This window comes from Ipomoea nil, unplaced genomic scaffold, assembly GCF_001879475.1.
Source record: "Ipomoea nil cultivar Tokyo-kokei standard unplaced genomic scaffold, Asagao_1.1 scaffold2805, whole genome shotgun sequence".
Taxonomy (NCBI): domain Eukaryota; kingdom Viridiplantae; phylum Streptophyta; class Magnoliopsida; order Solanales; family Convolvulaceae; genus Ipomoea; species Ipomoea nil.
In genome coordinates this window covers 2,525,011-2,545,733 of record NW_017619233.1, presented here as the reverse complement: position 1 = coordinate 2,545,733, position 20,723 = coordinate 2,525,011, and the positions used below count along the sequence as shown (strand labels likewise).

Genomic DNA, 20,723 nt, shown 5'->3' with positions numbered 1-20,723 from the left:
TTTGCATTTCTTGATGGAATTAGCATTTATTCACTTGTTGTTTATTTAAATTACTTGATTGATACTTGAACCAACTTGATATGATTTTCTTAGCTTCTTGCTTGTCCTTCTATCTTTGTTTTTAGATTCTTAATAATTGCATGATTGTTGTGCCATAAATCCCAATTCTAGAGAACGATATTTCACAACCATATTTGCTTACCATTCCATATTACTTACTATATGATAAATCAAGCTTGAATGTTTGACTACAAGAGTTAATCGTCTCCTAGAAATGCTAAGTTCAAATTTTAACTAAATAGTCAATCAAACATTTATCAAAGTTTAATGCACAACATAAATATTTTATAGCATACTAGCACGTTTTGTAAGTATGAAAATGTTATGTAAATATATGTAGGAATATAAGTGAGTAAAGTAAAGAGCCAGAGCAAGTTTTATAGTAGTTGAAATGTTTGGCTATGAAAGTGTTAAGATTTGACAAGTGTAGGCTTTTATCCAACTATTGCACTTAACATGTTCATGAAATTTGACTTTTATACTTTTTAATACAGCTTTATTTGTTTAGGCAAGTGTCTTTCTTAATTAGCATGCCAACATTCAAAATTAGTCTAATAGATTCTTCGTATGCTGCTTGACAGAGAATGTCTTGATAATCATTGACAAAAAATCTACTTAACATTCTCTTTTACTTTATAAGCTCTACTATAAGAATTCTTTACTTCTTGTACAAACATTTATTAATGTTAGCAACCATTTGTCATTGCCCTTGCCTTGTTGCTGCCAACTTCTACTATTAAACTTCTATTGTGTTAAAACTTATGTTGCTTGATTTTTTTTTTCTTTTTTAATGTTATTTGATGGTTTTGAGTTTTGACAAGTATTCATCAATTGAAAAATAATAATTTTATATTAAATGTATTTTATCTGTTACTTGAAAAGTGATACATTTTGAGAGACTCGTATTTTGAGATTTGATCCAAATATATTTATGATATTTATTTTACTGATCAAGATTCATAAGATGTCTCATATGATACTAGCTAATGACAGTTGACTAAATAAAATAGGAAAAAATATTGGACATTAAATGATTAATTAATGGTGTAATTTTAATTTGGAGTTATAATATTTTCAAGTTAAAATTTTAGAATTAATAAAATAATGACATCCGGGTTGGAAGTTGTGAGTTTGAAATCTCAATGGAGGCGTTTTGTGCTTTAGTAAGTTAAAAAAATAGTTATAAACAGATACTACATTGTAATAGTGACAATAACATTAAAAAAAAAAATCTAAAATTGGATGGCTTTTAAAGGGAAATATCAAATCAAATATATGATACAATGGCCACACCAGATCGTACGTAGATGTTGACAAAGCTGATTATGAGATATGATATGCATATACTACAAAGATTACTTCCATCGCCATCGCAATCACAATCTCAATCTCAATCTCAATCTCAATCACAATCACAATCACAATCACAATCACAATCACATGCTACGCCCATAAAAGCAAACATATCACTGCCACGGGTTCCCTGTCAAAGAGTTCATTTCTTTTTCCCCCTTTCATCTGCCTTTTAACTCAATGATCTGAGATTCGGTTTCAAACATTTGAATTTGATCGTGAAATGAGGCTTTCATTCGTTTAAATTGCTAGGTTTTCTTTCCCTGCGTCGTGTTCTGTTTTCCTTAAATTTGATCGTTTTACTGATGCTACTCTCTTAACTCTTCATTCTTTCTTTCAGCTCTGGCTGCTAACTCTTTGCCACTTTGCACAATTTCTCAACTCTGTAAAAGATTAAAAATCAAAATTGTGTCAGTTGCCTAAATGCATCGAGTTGACATTGATAATGAGGGAGATGGTGCGGAAAAGCCACCTCCACTTGCAGCAAGTGAGGGTGAGGAATCGACCCATGCGACTGTAAAAAAGAATCATATCTCAAAGGTAGACTGATAATTTCTTATGCACTATATATATTCAGTGTTTGATGAGTTAGTGATTTCTGTTGTGCACAAGTTTGTAAACTATAGAAAGGTCAGATGGGCAATGCGATACTGCTTTCCAAGTTAATTGAGGACTTTGGCTTTTAAACATTGTTAAGAGTCTCACGTTGATAAAAATAAGAGAGAATATATGGATTTATAAGACTATGGGTTAGACTAGCTAATTGTTTGGATTCAATTTTTTAGTGTGGTTTGGCCCATGTGCATTATAGTACGTGAGACTGATGTTTTAAAAGCAAAATGCAAAGCTGGTTATCAAGACATGCTATTCATCATGATGTATGATTTTGTAATGACTAAATGCATGGAGTTAGAATACCCTTTAACTTTTTACTTAAGGTTAGCATGTTATTGGAGGTGACTTGCATTTGTGCATGCTGATGACTACCTGTCAAAAAATTCTTATAATGTACAACTTATAGATTCGGTTATGTGACTTCACACTGTCATCACCCTATAAACACATCTGACATTCTATTCTCACCCTATAAAGATACCTGACATTTTGTCATCATTTCTATGCCTGCCTTGATTACTATTTGGTGTTACTAGGACTTGCTGATATCAGTCGTAACCATACTTGAAAAGGTTGGTACAAACTTGGTTCTAATAGTAAGTTTAGTAAAGGTTTATATGCATGCATGAACTCTTGACTTAATCAACTAAGTCTTATTCCCAATCAAATTTTGGTGGGCTTTGCAGTTGTGACCATGTCAAATTCTCTGCATCTTTTCATTGCCCAAGAGTTTTTACTCAATAAATTCGCAATTATTTTTTCCCCTTCTTCCCCCCTAGGTGTACTGAAGAATATTTTTTTGGTGTGGGCATGTATGGACTGTTTGATGGGGGTAGGAGTCACTTAGAAGTTCGAACCCCGAGCATAAGCTATTCATGCTGTATAAAAGAAGTGCAGATTTATTAGGAGGCAGGAGGCTTCACTAGCATCTTGAACCAATCTATTTACTTTTTCTTTTGAGTCTATATCCTTAGTAATATCTTCCACAGTGGTAGTTACATACATGAATATGCATGCATACATAATATATATGTGTTTGCATGTGTGTGTTTATTCATTTATTTTTGGGGAGGGAACAGGCAGGCTTGGCATAACTAGAGACTAAATCATATGTGTTATTGTCCAGTTTTCTTTAGCCCGTGATCTACTGTTGACATACCAGAGTTTTGGTGTGGTATATGGGGATTTGAGCATTTCACCACTTTATGTCTATAAAAGTATTTTTGAGGGAAAGTTGCAGAGCCATCAACATCCAGACGCAATATTTGGGGCGTTTTCATTGATCTTTTGGACACTAACATTGATGCCTTTGCTAAAGTATGTGTTTCTGGTACTGAGTGTGGATGATAATGGTGAAGGTATGCCAGGCTTATATTCTAATTAATCAGTGTTGGTGGAATTGGCTATCTATCCTTTTATGTTTAACCAAATGTTCATACACACTGTTAGGTGGGCCATTTGCTCTATATTCTCTACTTTGTAGACATGCAAAGTTTAGTCTTCTTCCTAATCAACAAGCAGCTGATGAGGAGCTATCTGCCTACAAATATGGCCTCTCCAGGCAGTCTGCATCATCTTTGCCATTCAAGAGATTTCTTGAGAAGCATAAAAGATCGCGAACATTTCTACTCCTAGTAGTATTACTGGGGGCTTGCATGGTCATAGGTGATGGTGTACTTACTCCTCCAATGGCAGGTAGCTGATTTTAACTGTTAATGATCTTGAGTACAATTAGTAGGTATATATCTGTTGTTTGCCTGTCCCTTAACATTACTTCGTGTATTCCTTCATGATAAAACCATTTAAAAAAATCAATTCCTTTCTTGCATTTAAGCACCATAACTTACCAATTGTCCAATGTGAGAACCTTTTTTACCTGGAAGTTGTGCTAACTAGATTTGCTCATTGGATTATACAAAGCACTTGAATATTCCCATTGTTACCTGGATTAAATTCAGTACTTAGTATACGTTTCCTTTGGCAGTTTTGTCATCAATTTCTGGGATTCAGGCTGCTGCAGAAAAGCTGTCTAATGGTAGATGCTACTACTTAATTTTTGAATTTTATTTCTGAATGGCTGTTAGTAGTCAGCATCTGATTATGATGTGATATATGAGATTCAATAGTCTGATACATAGAAACATATGTTCTTCACAGGTGAAGTGCTATTGATTACTTGCATTATTTTGGTTGGGCTATTTGCACTTCAGCATTTTGGCACCCACAGGGTAGCTTTCTTGTTTGCCCCAATAATAATAATCTGGTTAGTATCAATGTTTGCACTTGGGCTGTACAACACGATATTCTGGAATCCCGAAATTGTCTCTGCTCTTTCTCCTCATTATATCATCAAGTTTTTTCGGGTAACTGGAAGAGATGGTTGGATTTCACTTGGAGGTGTCCTGCTATCGGTAGCAGGTATGGTACAAGAGATCCTATGTTCATTAGAGGGACTTATTTGGAATTTAGTATTTGAATATTGCAATTGAAGCATGTGCTCCATCTCAATTAAAAGTCTAAGCTGATAGTTGGATATGTTATATTATATGCTCAACACACCCCCCTCACATGTGCGGGCCGATACTTTTGATGGGCTCTAAGCAACACGTGGACCGTAGTCTTTTTTTTTTTTTTTTTTTTTTTTTTTTTTTTTTTAATCGGGGATACCAAATTGAAGCATGTGCTCTATCTCAACTAAAAACCTAAGCGGATAGTTGGATTGCACATTTATGTTATATTATATGCTCAACAATTGCTTCTTTTATCTTTTGTTGTGGGTGGAACCATCAGGTACTGAAGCTATGTTCGCAAACCTTGGCCATTTCACTGCCTTCTCAATGCGGGTAAGCCTAATTGTTTGTACAAGTAGGAAAATTTGCATGTATCTTGAAGGACACATGTATCCATACTGCATTACTGCGGCGTCAAGCTTGGTTTGAGTTAACCAGAAGGGTTATAAATGAAATATTATTGTATGCAATTAACTATTTAGATCAGTATGGCTGGTTTATGTATATTCTCAATTAGTGGCTTTCATATATCTATCTCTCTGAGCATGCTAATTCCAGTAATTGGGCATTAGGAACTTCCGTTTTACATATTAATCTGTCTTATTTTCTTATCTGTGCAGCTTGCATTTGTATTTGGTGTATATCCTTGTTTAGTGGTGCAATACATGGGTCAGGCTGCTTTTCTGTCCAAAAACATTGCTTCTATTCCAAATTCTTTCTACGGGACTGTACCTGGTTAGTCCTAGGATTTTTATTTATTATCTTTTGGGTACATTTGATCGAAGATGGGGATATGGGAATCAAACCCCAGTATATTACCCGACAGGGGCGTAGCTTACCACGAAGCTACACCCTGAACCCCTCCAAGGATCGTTCATAAAATCAAATTTCGTCCTAATTGCTTGTGCTCTCTTCGCTTCTCTTGCAGGCAGTGTATATTGGCCTGTTTTTGTTATAGCTACCCTTGCAGCTATTGTTGGCAGCCAATCTATTATCACAGCTACTTTCTCTATTGTCAGTCAGTGTAATGCGCTTGGTTGCTTCCCACGGGTCAAGATTGTCCACACCTCAAACCATATTTATGGGCAGATATATATCCCAGAAATAAATTGGATCCTAATGATTCTGACTTTGGCAGTTGCAATTGGTTTCCAGAATACAACTTTAATTGGGAATGCATATGGTAAGATGATCAACGCTTTTCCCCCTTTTCTTTACAAGTTTTTTATATGACTTTCTATACATTGTGCTTCTCATGTTTCAGGCCTAGCATGCATGACTGTGATGTTTATCACGACATTTCTCATGTCACTTATCATGGTCTTTGTCTGGCAAAGAAGCATCGCACTTGCCAGTACTTTTCTCCTCTTCTTTTGGGTTATAGAAGGTGTTTACCTGTCAGCATCATTAATGAAATTCCCACAAGGTGGATGGGTCTCCGTTGCGCTCTCTCTTGTATTCTTGTTAGTCATGTTTGTTTGGCACTACGGATCCCGAAGGAGGTACAACTATGATCTTCACAACAAAGTTCCTCTAAAATGGCTCCTCGGCTTGGGGCCCAGCCTTGGCATTGTCCGTGTGCCAGGAATAGGCCTGATATATTCGGAATTGGCAACAGGAGTTCCTTCTGTTTTCTCACACTTCGTGACAAATCTCCCCGCATTTCATAGCGTTTTGGTATTTGCGTGTGTAAAGTCCGTTCCTGTTCCCCATGTTCCACCCGAGGAGCGTTTCCTTATTGGCCGTATTTGCCCAAGACCCTATCGCATGTACCGGTGCATTGTCAGATACGGGTACAAGGACATACGCAGAGATGATGGGAACTTCGAAGACCTGCTGATCCAAAGTATAGCGGAGTTCATCCAAATGGAAGCCGTCGAGCCACTGCTATCGAGTTCTGAGAGTTTCTACGGGAGAATGGCGGTTGTAAGTACCAGGACTCTACAGTCAAGCTCAAGTCTAATAATATCTACAGAAGAAGACTTCGATACGAATCATTCCACTCAAAACAGTAAATCTACTACTCTCCAGAATCTAAGATCTTCTTTTGCCGATGAGAACAAGCAAATCAGGAGACGCGGGGTAAGGTTCCGGGTAGCAGAAAGCCCCGCAATGGATCCAGCAGTGAGGGAAGAGCTTGTAGACTTGATTGAGGCAAAGGAAGCAGGGGTGGCATACATAATGGGACACTCTTATGTGAAGGCAAGGAGGTCATCCTCATTCTTGAAAAAGATTGCTATTGATATTGCATATTCATTTCTTAGGAGGAATTGCAGGGCTCCTTCTGTGGCCCTCAACATTCCCCACATAAGCCTCATTGAAGTTGGTATGATATATTATGTATGATGAATTGATGAGGGGTAAGGTAAGGTTGCTGCTTATGTTCATGCCTATTAACAAGTGCATTTAGAAATTTTATGAGTTTTGTTATGGTGTTTATATACAATATAATCTCAATGCAGAAACCATGCCAGTTGTTATACATGCATCCGCGACCCTTTTGTATACAAAAATGATACTTTGATAGGCATTCTCATAAATTAAGGTATGTTTGAGAGAGCGGTTAATTGTAGTTGCAACGTTTGGTGGAACCACTTTAATGGCCAAAATTTCATTTGGAGAGGTAAAGATATGATAGAGTGATGTGATTTTAGTCACTTTAATGTGTCATTGTTCTATCTATTTTAGTCTCATCATTCTCGAGGCCTTAGTTGTACCAAAATAACAGACAATGTAGAGAATCATAAGCATATAGTTTTACTACTATTGTATCTTAGGGGAATTGCCTGAAATGGTCAATTTTTAAGGAATAGTGACTAATAATAGGAAGTTTTTTAAAACTAGTACAAATTTAGGAAAAACACGTTTGGATTTGAGTTTTTTTTGTCAGAAACGCAAGTTTGAGTTTTTTAAAATTTCAGAAAAAAAAAAAAAAAAAATATATATATATATATATATATTTTTTTTTTAATGGTTGGTAAACGTGAAAGGGTACTTGCATTTTTCATATTATATGAGAAACGCCTTTAGACTTTAAAAAAAATGGACGAATACTCATTAATAGGTGGAAACCCGGCTTAAGCTGGTTGTACTTGTAAGTTTCTCTTTGGCCGACTCCGGTCAGGAGAGACGCAAGTGGAACCATTAGAAAAAAAAAAAACAAACAAACAAACAAACAAAAAAGAAGCAGTCTTGGTCGTCCAGAAATTCAAGAAATCTCGCAAAGTCGTCGGCTTTCCTCCTCCACCAGGCTCGTCGAGTCTTTCGCTCATCGGAAACTTACACCAGTTCAATGCCCGAAACCTTCACCTCTACCTAACACAACTCGCCGAGAAACATGGCCCCGTCGTCTCCCTCGGGCTCCATCTTGGTCGTCGTAATTTTTGTGGCAACCGTCGTAAAATAAGCCCTGAAAACCCACGACCAGATATTCTCCGGTCTGTCGTAAGTTATCAACCAATAAAAAGCTCTCCTACAACGGCCTCGACATCGTGATTCAAGCTGTTATTTACGTTTTGAATGCAATGTTTCTCGCAATTCAATTCGAGTTCTTCACTAACAAACAAAGAGAGATTTTCTTCTGCATGGTATCCCATGCAAGACTTCTATGTCGTTTTGAATGCAATGTTCCTCGCAATTCAATTCGAGTTCTTCACTAACAAGCAAATGCTTGATATCCTAGGCAAGACTTCTATGTCAATCTCTCCCCTCTTCAACCTAGGAGGTGGAAGCTCGATTCGATGATATCGGATTCCAGGGCATCGAAATGATCGATCTTCGCAGTGTTGCAGCCATTGTTAGTTTCGTCAAAGAATTCGTTTGATTTTGTTTTGAACTAAGAACCACTTACAGCCGTTCATGTGTCCAGATCTAACGAATTAGAAACACTAATTTTTAACAAAAATGCGGTGGCATTTTCGTAAATAATTGAACATTGAAGTGCAAGTAAATTGTATTAAAAAGTGCAAGTAACAGTTTCATATAGTGCACCTAAGTGCAAGTAAAATATATTATAAGTACAACAAATAATGTATACTAAACATCAATATTAAGTGCGCCTAACGTTATCATTAGTTGCACCAAACGTTATCATTAAGTGCACCAATGTGAAAGACGTTATCATTAAGTGAACTAATGTTAACAAGGTAAATTACTTGCACTATTTTGTAAAAATGGTTGCACTTGTAAGTGATTTTAATTACACTTTTTACTTGCACACTTGTACAAGTTACTTGCACTTTAACACATTTTACTTGCACCAAAGTTCAAGTTGTTTATGAAAAAGCCACAACTTTATTTTTTAAAATTACATTTGATTCGTTAAATCTGGACAAGTGGACAACTACAATTGGTGAAAGACTTTATCATTAACTGCACGAATATTACCAAGGCAAATTACTTGCACTTGTAAGTGATTATACTTGCACTTTTTACTTGCAAACTTGTACCAGTTACTTGTATTTGTAACACATTTTACTGGCACCAAAGTTTGAGTTATTTACGAAAATGCCACCGTGTCGTTTTTTTTTTTTTTTTTTAAATTACATCTAATTCATTGATCTAGACACGTGGACGGCTGTGAGTGATTTTTATTTCTCTCGTGGACGCCCGTTTTCACCTGAGCGCGCCCATATATATATATATATATATATATTTTGTTGAAAAAATAGCATAAATTGGCATAAAATGACATTTTAAGTAGCTATTTTGTGATCGGAAAGACTTGATTTAAGCCTAAGCTCGTGTTTGTTGGTAACATTACCGGTGCGTTTCGCTGCGGCTCACGCCTACCGATGTACACAGTGAGTGACCGCGTTTTGTTGCGGCTCACGTCTGCGGTAGCAGCAGAATTTTACACAGAACATAGACAATTGTTTTCCAGCTCTACCGATGTACACAGTGAGTGACCGCATTTTGCTGCGGCTCACGTCTACTGGAGGATTAATTCAGCTGTTACAGCTGCTGCGGTAGCAGCAGAATTTTACACAGAACATAGACAATTGTTTTCCAGCTCCAAAATCTCTGCTTTTACTACTTTCTTAGCCTATTGTGTTCTAAGCTTTGCTCTAGTTCGCTGGGTTCTTTGTTTGGGTGCTCAAACACTGAATCGTAGCACATTTTATCCTGGGAAACCTAAGCTACAACGCTCCTAGCACTTGTGGTAGGTAGCAAATAAGATTTTAAGGAAAAGAACGATTCGTTCAACTCGTGCTAACCACTAACCGAATCATCCACCCTTTCCTTCCCAATTACTTTTGCCTTTTCCATATAACAATAATCTTTTCGTAGGATTATTATTTTTCGAGGTTTTCCACCTTATTACCCAACGCGCACACACACACATAATTTATGCCCCTCAAGAAGGGTAGTATATGACCACATTTTGACAATTCATAAACAACATTTATACCGCTTAGGATTAAGGGGAATTGGCTTATATTTGAGGCAATCATTATTGTGTGAACCATGGTCCATACAAATTATGGACCATATTTTGTATGCTATAAAATAATGTACATTGAGTACAAAAATAATGTACATTGTATTCAGGGAATGTACATTATTTTTATATTGAGTATATATTATATTGTATAATGTACATTCAGTACAAAAATAATGTACATTTAGTATATTAAAAATGTATTTTTTTATTATGGCACATAATACTATGTGGACCATTAATTTGCCTATTTGAGGGGCATACATTACAATTTATCCTATGTTGTTAAACTTAAATCAAACTAACTTATGGATGATTTCTTATCTCTTATGTCTTAACTCGGGCCACAATAATATCATTTTGAACAATAACTTTCCCACGATCAATAATAAATGCATGAGCGTATTACCTGGCATCTTTAATTGCGGCCAAATTATATATTCCATCATCAATACTTGAACTTCTTCTCCCAAAAGATTGAATCTCCGACTTCAAAGATTCCCCAGTACCAAATGTCGGTATGCATAAGGAATCTATCCACTTTGAATATAATCTCCAAACTACTGCTAACAAGGTTCAAACATTAGTCTCTTCTCTCAAATATTATCTACTAAACCAGTGACTTGAGCAAGCTTAAAAAACTACAAAACTATGTACGTGTTGAAACACGACCAATCGGAAAGAGAAGCACCAACCACCCAAATTATATAAGGCTACGGATGCTAAGGCATATACTCAAGCATATGCCTCTCACCAATCATCGAGTATGGATATTCTCCAGCATATTCATATGACACAACAGCCTCTTTATATTCATCATTACGCAAATCAAATGTAAATGTTAATGGGCAAATTTGCGTGCATGTTAGAGCTATGAATTTGTTTTGTTGATGGTCATCTAGTCTAATCGTGCACTCTAATCTGGGCATAAATACATATATATCTTGATTAGATTAGATGATCATCAACAAACATGTTCATCGCTCTGTTCTACACCAAAATTGCCCAAGTCTGGGCTTCTGATCTGCATTATATTGCAGGAAACAGCCTGATGAGCTGAGGAAATGCCAGCGGGAGAGGGAGGGGGGGGGGGGGTGCAAGTCAGCTATAATTCGTAACTTCTTGTTGCGCCGTTTGGTAGGACTATATTATTCATATTAGATTAGGACTATATTATTCGTGCTAGACTAGGATTCTATCTAGCATCTCTATATATTCGCTCCTTGTACTTTCAGACATTATCATTGAATACAACATAATTATATTCTCATCTAGTATGAGTTAGCTAGGGTTTTCCGATGGCATCGTACCAAACTAATTTCTTGTAAAGACACGGCATCACCTCGCTTCGTAGCAGTAGCAGATGGCATTGAACCAAGATACACCGTATGAGAAGTAGTCTAGTCAACGACATGGCATTGATGATCCGTGTTAAATTTGTAAACGTTTTGTTCACACGGGAGCCAATTGTTTTTGGCACTATGATGATCCTTGTCAAATTTGTAACGTTTTGGTCACACGGGAGCCAATTGTTTTTAGCGCTATGATGATCCTTGTCAAATTTGTAAATGTTTTGGTCACACGGGAGCCAACTGTTTTCGGCGTTATTCAGGGGCTCCGGGTTTTCAGGCTAATCTGGCCGTCTTTGGTGATAATGGTGATTCCAACGGTCCTCATCGGTGATTCCCTGACACTGGTGCTACAAATCATGCTACGCCTGATTCTTCTTTGATGACTTCTGCGACACGTTATGATGGCCCGGAGACTCTGCGAGTCGGCAGTGGTACATGTTTGCCTATTGTTAATGTTGGTTCCGCTTCATTAGCTACTGATTCTAGCTAGGTCTTTTAAGTTACATGATGTTTTACATGTCCCTAGTTTCTCTTCTTCTCTATTGTCCGTCCAACGTTTTGCAAAAGACAATAATGTTTTCTTTGAGTTTCATCTCCTTTGTTTCTATGTGAAGGACATTTTGACCAGGAAGGTTCTTTTTAAGGGACATGCGTTTGGGGGTCTCTACACATGGCATGCGTCCTCCTCAGCTCCTGCTGTGTTTGTTGCTGCGCGATCCTCTTACATTTGGCACATGCGGTTGGGGCATCCTCATTCTCGTGTCTTACGTAAAATTTTAACGTCTTCGTCTATTGGTACATTTAATTCTAGTGATCTTTCCAATGTATGTTCCTCTTGTCAATTGGGAAAATCTTCTCGTTTTCCTTTGACTCGTATCGAAACTACTAGTACGCATCCTTTGGAATTAATTTATTCAGATATTTGGGGCCCGGCGCCATTACTTTCTGCGTCTGGCTATAAATATTTTGTGTTATTTGTGGATGATTACACTCGTTATATATGGTATTATCCCATGCGTGCTAAATATGATTTGTATGCTTTATTTGATAAGTTTCGGTCACTCGTTGAACGTTCTTTTTCTCACAAAATTATTTCATTTCAATCTGATTTAGGGAGAGAATATAAAAATCTTGGTTCCACTCTTGCTTCGCTGGGTATTCGCCACAGGCAATCCTGTGCGTATACTCACGAGCAAAATGATCGAGTAGAACGCAGACATCGTCATGTTGCTGAGACAAGGCTGTCTTTAATGGCTCAAGCATCTGTCCCGTCTCGTTTTTGGGACTATGTTTTTGAAACTGATGTGTATCTAATTAATAAAATGCCTACTCGTGTTTTGTCTGATGAGTCCCCTCACTTCCGTCTACATCGATCTCCCCCGTCCTACTCTTAGTTGTGAGTGTTTGGCTGTTTGTGCTTTCCTGTCTTACGTCCTTATAATCGCAATAAACTCCAGTTTCGTTCATCTCCATGTGTCTTTCTAAGCCATCCTCCGTCTTATCGTGACTATTGTTGTTTGGACACTAACACTAACAAGTTTTTTATCTGTCGCCACATGCGATTTGATGAGACTGTGTTTCCCTTTGTTTCTCCTATTGCCTCGCAGGTTGCTACACCGCGTTCCGAACCGTGGGCTACTGCACCAATTGTGACGGGCCAAGGAAGTGATGTCTCGACCACGATTACTGGTGGCGCTCGGCAGATTCACGAGCCCGTGGCGGCTTCTGGAGGTGATGCCGGTTACGGTCACGGGCAGTCCGCATCGAGTGAGCGGACTGTTTCGGACCAGCAGGTTGAGCAGCGCGGCAGGCCGCGTGGACGCCTCGACGTGCTCCTCCGCCTCCTCGGTCGATAGCATGAACACTCCCAGCTCGCCCGCATCAACATGTTGCCTTAACCACTATTTCCACTATATCGCCTGAGCCTACCTGTTACTCTCAAGTGGTCAAGTTTCCTGAGTGGCGTGATGCAATGGACGCGGAGTTCAATGCCTTGGTCCATAATCATACGTGGCGTCTCGTTCCATCTCAACCAGGTATGAATGTTGTTGGTTGTAAGTGGGTTTTCAGAACCAAACGGAATGCCGATGGTTCAATAGACCGTCATAAAGCAAGGTTAGTAGCCAAGGGTTTTAATTAGGGATGGCAATTTCAATCCGCCCCGCGGATATCCACCCGAATCCACCCCGCGTGGGTCGGGTTATTTTGAGTGATAGTGGGTGATGGATCGGGTGTGAGTCTTAAAAAAGTAAATTCGCGGTGGGTCAAGTTGGATTCGAGTTCTATGTACAAAACCCGCCTAGAACCCCACCCGACCCACCATGTAGTTATTTATAAGAGTTTCTATAACTTTATGTAAATTTTTACTATTTTTATATCTAAACTACTAAGTTTATTTTTAAAAATTAACAATTTTGTTATTTTATTTAAATATTTTTATTATTTTATGTTTTAGTATAACTAATAAATTTTATTATCTTATTATGTGTAAGTAATTTAAATATTTTTTTTAAATAATAAGATTATAAGTGGTGGGTACTCGTAGTGAGCACCTGCAACCGGAGCCGGTGGGGGTGGGGGTGAGTTTTGAAAAAGTTCACCCGATGCGGATTGGGGGTGGGGATGGGTGGAGAAAATATAAGGTGGGTCGGGTGATGGATGTAGCCCTCTCAGACCCACACCCAACCCATTGCCATCCCTAGTTTTAATAAGGTTGCTGGAGAGGGTTTTTTTGAGACCTTTAGTCCTGTGGTTAAGCCCACTACGGTTCGTCTTCTCTTATCTTTAGCCGTATCTTGTGGGTGGTCTATTCGCCAGTTGGATATTCACAACGCCTTTTTAAATGGCGAGCTAGCTGAAACTGTTTACATGCGACAGCCACCTGGTTATGAGGATAAGTCGTTACCTAATCATGTATGTTTGATTAAAAAATCTCTACGGTCTCAAACAGGCTCCACGTGCATGGTTCACAAGGCTACATGATTTTCTTGTCTCTGTGAGCTTCTCGCCTTCTAAGACCCGGATGTGTCTCTTTTTATCTATTCTTGTGACAATATTCGTCTTTATTTCTTGGTGTATGTTGATGACATTTTAATTATGGGTTCTGACTCAGATCGTGTTACTACTCTTATTGATAAATTAGCACTTGAATTTAAGGTTCGTGATATGGGTGTGCCTTCTTTATTCTTGGGAATAGAAACTGTCCCGTTATCTAGCGGTATGCTTTTATCCCAACAACAGTACATGAAGGATATTCTCAAACGTGCTGGCATGGTGGACTGCAAGCCAGTAATCACACATGTCTCTTCTGCGAAAATCACAAACGACGTGGCCATTCCCTATGCCGATCCAACACAATACAGGAGTCTTGCTGGTGCTCTTTAGTATCTTACGGTAACTCATCCGGATATATCTTATATATACTGTTAATCTCTTGTGTCAACATATGCATGCTCCCACTACTACAGTCTGGGCCTCTCTAAAGAGAGTCCTACGGTATGTCAAAGGCACCCTGAATCTTGGACTGCGTATTTCTCAGTCTACTCTATGGATATTCACGTCTATTCTCACTCAGATTGGGCTGACGATTCGAATGACCGCAAATCTACTAGTGGCTTTGCTGTGTTCTTGGGCAGTAATCTTATATCTTGGGTTTATCGGAAGCAACTGACTGTGGCACGTTCTTCGACTGAAGCAGAATACAAGGGACACGCTGATATATCTGTAGAAGTTACATGGCTCGTTTCTCTGTTACATGAAATCGGCATCCCGCCTGCGTCTCCCTATGGTGTGATAATTTGGGAGCTACTTATTTATGTGTCAATCTAGTGTTTCATGCCCGCACGAAGCACATTGAGATTGACTATCATTTTGTTAGCGATAAAGTAGCCAAAAAGGAGTTAGAAGTGCACTTTATTTCAACCAAAGATCAACTAGCGGATATTTTCAATGACAAGCTCTCTATGTGACCAGCTCAATGTTTTGGCTAGCCAACCTTGTGCTTTAGAAGGAGTATTAGGACTATATTATTCATATTAGACTAGGACTATATTATTCATATTAGACTAGAACTATATTATTCGTTAGACTAGAATTCTATCTAGCATCGCTATATATTCGCTCCCTGTACTCTCAGACATTATTATTGAATACAACACAATTATATTCTCATCCTGTATTGCAATAACTGAAGGTTAGGATGAAGCGCTAAGTGCTTATGTCAAAAGTTATTACTGTTGGAATTTTTAGTATAAACTTGTCTACATAACAAAATTAACAAATCTTGAATCCATTTCTTTCTCATTATATACTGTTATGATCCAACATACATACTATACGCGTATTTCTGTAGGTTAAATCCCCAGTTGTGTTACAGAGGAAAACAAACAAAACAAAAACACATCCATCACTTCCTTCCACATTCCCACTGGCGGCTCAACTTTCCTCAAAACTGCTATAAGATTTGGATTGGATTGGATATACAATTATACATACAGCCACCACCACAAAAATGAACCCAGACATTGATGCAGCAGCAAAATTACGGACAATCAAACGCTTTTAATAGCTATTGCCTTTCCTCGACCCATTGAGAATCCCCTTGTACCATCCGGCATGCGAGGCACAGAAGCTTGCCTACCAGATACCATCTGGAGCTGCTCACACATTGGACCGCGCTGGTTATTCACTCCAAACTGGGGACGCCCAACTGCCTGTCCCTTGCCCCGACCACGATTATGTGCTCTCCACACTCCCTCCTTTTCACCTTCTTCCTCTCCCTGCCCAACTCATCAACTCAGATTCTCAAATATATATTACCCTCTCTACTCTCTAGTCAGAAACGAATTTTTGATGCAAAAGAAAGAGATAGGATCATTCATATATATAATATGAATATGAAATCCGTAAACTATTATAAGGTCATTGACAAAAGTAACAACAGCACATACCACAAGCTCACTGGATTGAGATTCAGAATGTTCTGATGAGATTTGATGCTTATGGCCAAACATATCATCTTCCTTGAAGGTTGCCTCACTTTCATGACCAGCTTTCAGTGCTCGTGGTGTAGAAGACTTTGCCTACAAATTAAGACAAAATATTTCACTTCCCCTAATAATGTGAAGGTAATGAGGAGCTTTAATCTAATCATTATATAAACTGTGAAGAAAAAGGTAGTTTGATACAGATAAGAATTGATGTAAAATAAAATGCTTGGTACATACAGTGCGTTTAAGCAGTGGACGAACTTTGAGACCATTCCTCCAATCATTCCTATCATTTAGCTCAGCAATCTGCAAAAATATATATTAGAAAGAAAAATAAGAAATGTGCCAATAGAAAAGGAAACCAAAAAAAAGAGAAGAAATTCTTGTCTTTCTTTCCCCCGCAATGTGGTGATATTGACATACCGCTTTCTCAGCCAACTCAATGGTTTCATATTCAACAAATGCGTGCAACTGCATATGGAAATGACGTGTCAGGAAAATTGCCATACCAAATAGAATTGCAAATCCACTAGGTCCAGAAACACAAAGAAACTATCTATTCTATTATCTTTTGTGTATAAGTGATTAAAAACATCTAAAAATCAGAACATTTTAGATGTCCTATCGTCCCATCCACTTCTGATATTGCCAGCAAGTTTTTGAAGTAAACTATTTATCAAGTTCTATCCTAACCAATGGTACCAAAAAGCGGCATTGCCAATAAGTTTTTGAACAAAAATGTGTAAAATTCCATCAAAACCAAGGGCAGCAAAAACGGCATTATCCACCTATTTGTGCTCTTTTGCACCTAAAAATTGCAAATCTAAGCAGCAAATAACTTAGTGCAGCTGTATATACCTTGTTGCTGAAAACCGTGCTATCTGACTTTGCTGTTCTAGTTCCAGATGACGCCCCACCACTGGATGTCTGAGGCTGACAAGTACGAATCATCTTCACACTGGTACAGTGATGTAAAAGAATTATTGATATTTCCTTTGTTTGAGTAAAGTGAACATGCTTTCTTTTTAGTAGCTAATAAAGAAGTTTACCTTCCAACTGCTGAAAAAATCTTCATGAGGTTCTGGTGGCAGTGGTCGTGGGGCAGATTTTCAGCAATGACTATACGCGACTACAAGTGAAACAAAGTTGTAATCAATAGAAATTTAAAAAAAAAAAAAAAACCAAAGTTAAGAACTCTGGGACACTAATTAGGAAAAGGGTATCACAGCTGCATATTACTAATTAAAAGTTACACCAATCTAACTTCTAAAAGGTTAATTCTCACAATGGGATTTACAAAGTATTTGGAAGGGTGAAAACAAAAAATAACCAGAAGGCAACCTACTTGCAGCTCTTCCATGTCTGTTTCAGTCAGACGAATCTGACGTTTCACCTTTTTTCCATCTTCACTAACTACCTACAGAACAAATCGCCAATTTGATTAAAAGATAAAAATAAATAAATGCTAAAAGGACACAAAGGCAAAAGTGAAAACTGCATGATCAACAAAATCAAAAGAACATCTAGCATTGATTGTAATGCTCCAAGCAAAACGAAACAAACTCACCAGCTTTGTAGAGCTCCGAAGAATTTTAGCAAGCTGTGCATGACTACTAACTAGAGCTTTAATCTTCTTGAAGGATGCAACAACAGACATTGGTACTACACGACAAGAAAAAAGAAAGATGAAAAACTGTCTCACAAGCAATTAAAGCAACAATTGGAAAAAAAGAATCATACCATATCCTTCAGGATCCTTGCTCATAATTCTAATTAAATGATCAGTAGTTGCCAGATTTAAATCGCTAAAGTAAAACTCCACCTGTAGGCAATTCAACCAAAAAGCTTAGGACTGGAAGAAAAGAGACTCAAAAGATCTTCAAAAAACTTAAACTGAGAATCTTTACTGCTTCCCAAATCTCTCCATGGAAATGCTACAAATAACAAGCCTTTATCAACCTATAATCAAGTCAGTCTATCATTTTGGTGTTTCCTTAAAGCAACATAGTGTCAAAATGGAATATCTGACGGGTATTTTCTCAGTCAGCAGCAATAATAAGAACAAATTGAAAGCTTTTCTGGTGCAGATTATAGTAGAGATTACTTAAAGGAAACAAGTCTAACAAACAAACAAATATAGTGGCTAGCTTTGCATAGGAAGGTCATTCTTTTAAAAGAAACAGAAATATAAAGAACCCTAGAATTCTATAGGGGGAAATACAATGAAAACATAATTATTTGTGCAAGAAAACTAGATAATATATGATATCTCATCAAGTTATCAATGTCACTATTACTTTTCAATTTACAACATCAATAAGGAAATAAATAGCTCTTATAATAATTCCTTCCCTACTTAAACAAGCATATAGATCCCTTCATCCCATGCAAAAAAACAAACAAAACACGAAGAAAAAAAAAAAAAAAAAAAAAAAAAAAAGCTACGTTGATCTTTATGTGGTTGTAAAGAAGTCTAGAATCAGATTAATTGTAGGTGAAGGAAAAGATGGATTTTCAGAAAAAAAGAGAAAATTAAGACGAGTTTTTCTGGTTAATGGTGTCACTTCGTAAAGAGTAGGCCAGATATGAATCTTTTATTTTTATGATCCGATAAATTTCACTTTTAGGAAGGTATATATTATATATAAATTACATTTGATTCTTAATATAAAAAATTTTAATCAACTGTATAATTGTATGATTTGTATCATATTTGATCCGTTAACTATTACAAGAAGTGCTCCAGAAGCACTACTAGAAACACTATTCCTTATTAGGAGTGCTTCTTCCAAGTTCCGAAAGTGCTCTTTTCGGGAGGAGCATTTATTGTTTAGGAAATTAAACGACAGAATTGAATGTGATACAAATTACATAGTAATGTAGTTAGGTATTTAAATATACCAAATATAATTGATGTATACCAAAAGTGAAATTTATTGTTTATGATTAGAAAAAGTGAGGGAATAAGTAGGATGAACATAAACACAGAAGATCAGAGGAAGGGTTTTGTTTACCTGATTAACAATCTTATTACACGCTTCGTCAGATAATTTCTTCCACCCTTGATCCGAGTCCGAAAGAGGCTGGGGAGAAGCAGCGGCAGTCCCAGCAGCAACCTTGTGCCCCATCGTCTTCTCAAGGATCCCTCCGGACACACTTCTAAGCAACTGTCGATGATTCTGAACGGGTTGCTGGGGCAAGCTGGGATAATTATTGGCCTGGACATTATTAGGGACGTGGGTGGTGATATGGTGGTATGTGGTCCCGTCAGGGGTAGTATACACGTGCATCACCGTTGTTTTCGCATGGTGAGGGACCGTGGCGGAAGACGCAGACGGCGTCCGCCTGTGCGACGCCGACTTGGGCGGCACCGCCGCCGCCGCCGCCGCGGCGGCGGCGTGAAAGGTAGTGAGAGACGGAGAGGAGGAGCTCCGAGGGATGAATGCGGGAGCCTCGGCGTTGAGCTGCTGCTGCTGTTGCTGCTGCTTCCTGATGGCGGCGTAGTAATAATTGAGGGAGTGCGAATCGTTAGGCGGCGGAGGAGAAACAGAATTGAGGTTTCTGAAGGACGGCAGATCATGAGGCGGCGGAGAAATGCAGATGGAGGAGGAGGAGTCCATGTCGAAATCCAGCAGCGACGAGGAGGAGGAAGTCGCCGATGAATGTAAGGTTGCAACCATTGAGAGAAAGGAGGAATCCATAGTGTTGTTCTTTGCTATATAAAGTGGGTTTAATTTAATTTCCTAATCAATCAAAATCAAAATTCGAAAACCAAAATTGGATATATAGTAATTTGTAGAGTTAGGAGTTAGGAGCCCCAACGTCGGGAGAGGGGGCGGGGCAAGAGGAAGGGAAGGGACGGTTTGTTGGAGATGAAGTATCGTTTGTATATACAGCACCAGCGGGCGGGAGGGAGGCGAGAGATACGTTAGACAGAGTCGGTCCTCAAAAAACTGTAGGTGCACATTAATTCCCCATTTCCCGCTACTCGCCTCATTGCCTATTTATTCTCTTTTCTTAATCACAATATTACTTTTCGGACACAAATAAAAACTACTACTCGTATATCTTATTATTATTGTTGAGTTTTAAGTTTTTATTTTCATGTGACCTCACGAGTTTTAATCCGTGAGTTTAGTAATATTATTTTTTGCAAAATATCTGTTAGGGAATAATTTCGGGTATACTTACCTGTATGTATCGTATACCTACTCGATATCCGGTCAAGTCACTAGAAAGAATTATTCCTGAGCGTAACTGACCTCAAAATCCGACCTGAGGGTGAGAACCGAGCAAAGACTTAGCTGGCAGTAGTCTTCGTTCGCTTTAAGATCCTTCTTGACCTTCTTAGGTCGGGATGAACTATCCGAACAAGTCTACTTAGAAAGCTAAACATTACTCCTTT

General features: G+C 38.1%; 2 protein-coding genes across 2 annotated transcripts; one reads left to right on the top strand and one right to left on the bottom strand.

The window, feature by feature from the left end:
• The first annotated feature begins 1,769 nt into the window (after nt 1-1,769).
• Nucleotides 1,770-6,947, top strand: LOC109158314 (potassium transporter 4-like). The gene is made up of 9 exons (XM_019306240.1): nt 1,770-1,953; nt 3,155-3,386; nt 3,478-3,723; nt 4,013-4,063; nt 4,186-4,446; nt 4,819-4,871; nt 5,159-5,273; nt 5,467-5,721; nt 5,803-6,947. Exons 1-9 carry the CDS (start codon nt 1,837-1,839, stop codon nt 6,882-6,884), a joined length of 2,412 nt encoding a protein of 803 aa, XP_019161785.1. The 5' UTR covers nt 1,770-1,836; the 3' UTR covers nt 6,885-6,947.
• Nucleotides 6,948-15,602: 8,655 nt separating this feature from the next.
• On the bottom strand, nt 15,603-20,369 carry LOC109158315 (la-related protein 6B-like). The gene is made up of 10 exons (XM_019306241.1): nt 19,333-20,369; nt 18,059-18,140; nt 17,886-17,980; nt 17,664-17,735; nt 17,368-17,447; nt 17,177-17,276; nt 16,742-16,789; nt 16,556-16,624; nt 16,280-16,411; nt 15,603-16,108 (listed from the first exon to the last, which is right to left on the bottom strand). The coding sequence occupies exons 1-10, from the start codon at nt 20,017-20,019 to the stop codon at nt 15,881-15,883; spliced, it is 1,593 nt and encodes a 530-aa protein (XP_019161786.1). The 5' UTR covers nt 20,020-20,369; the 3' UTR covers nt 15,603-15,880.
• Nucleotides 20,370-20,723: the final 354 nt, after the last annotated feature.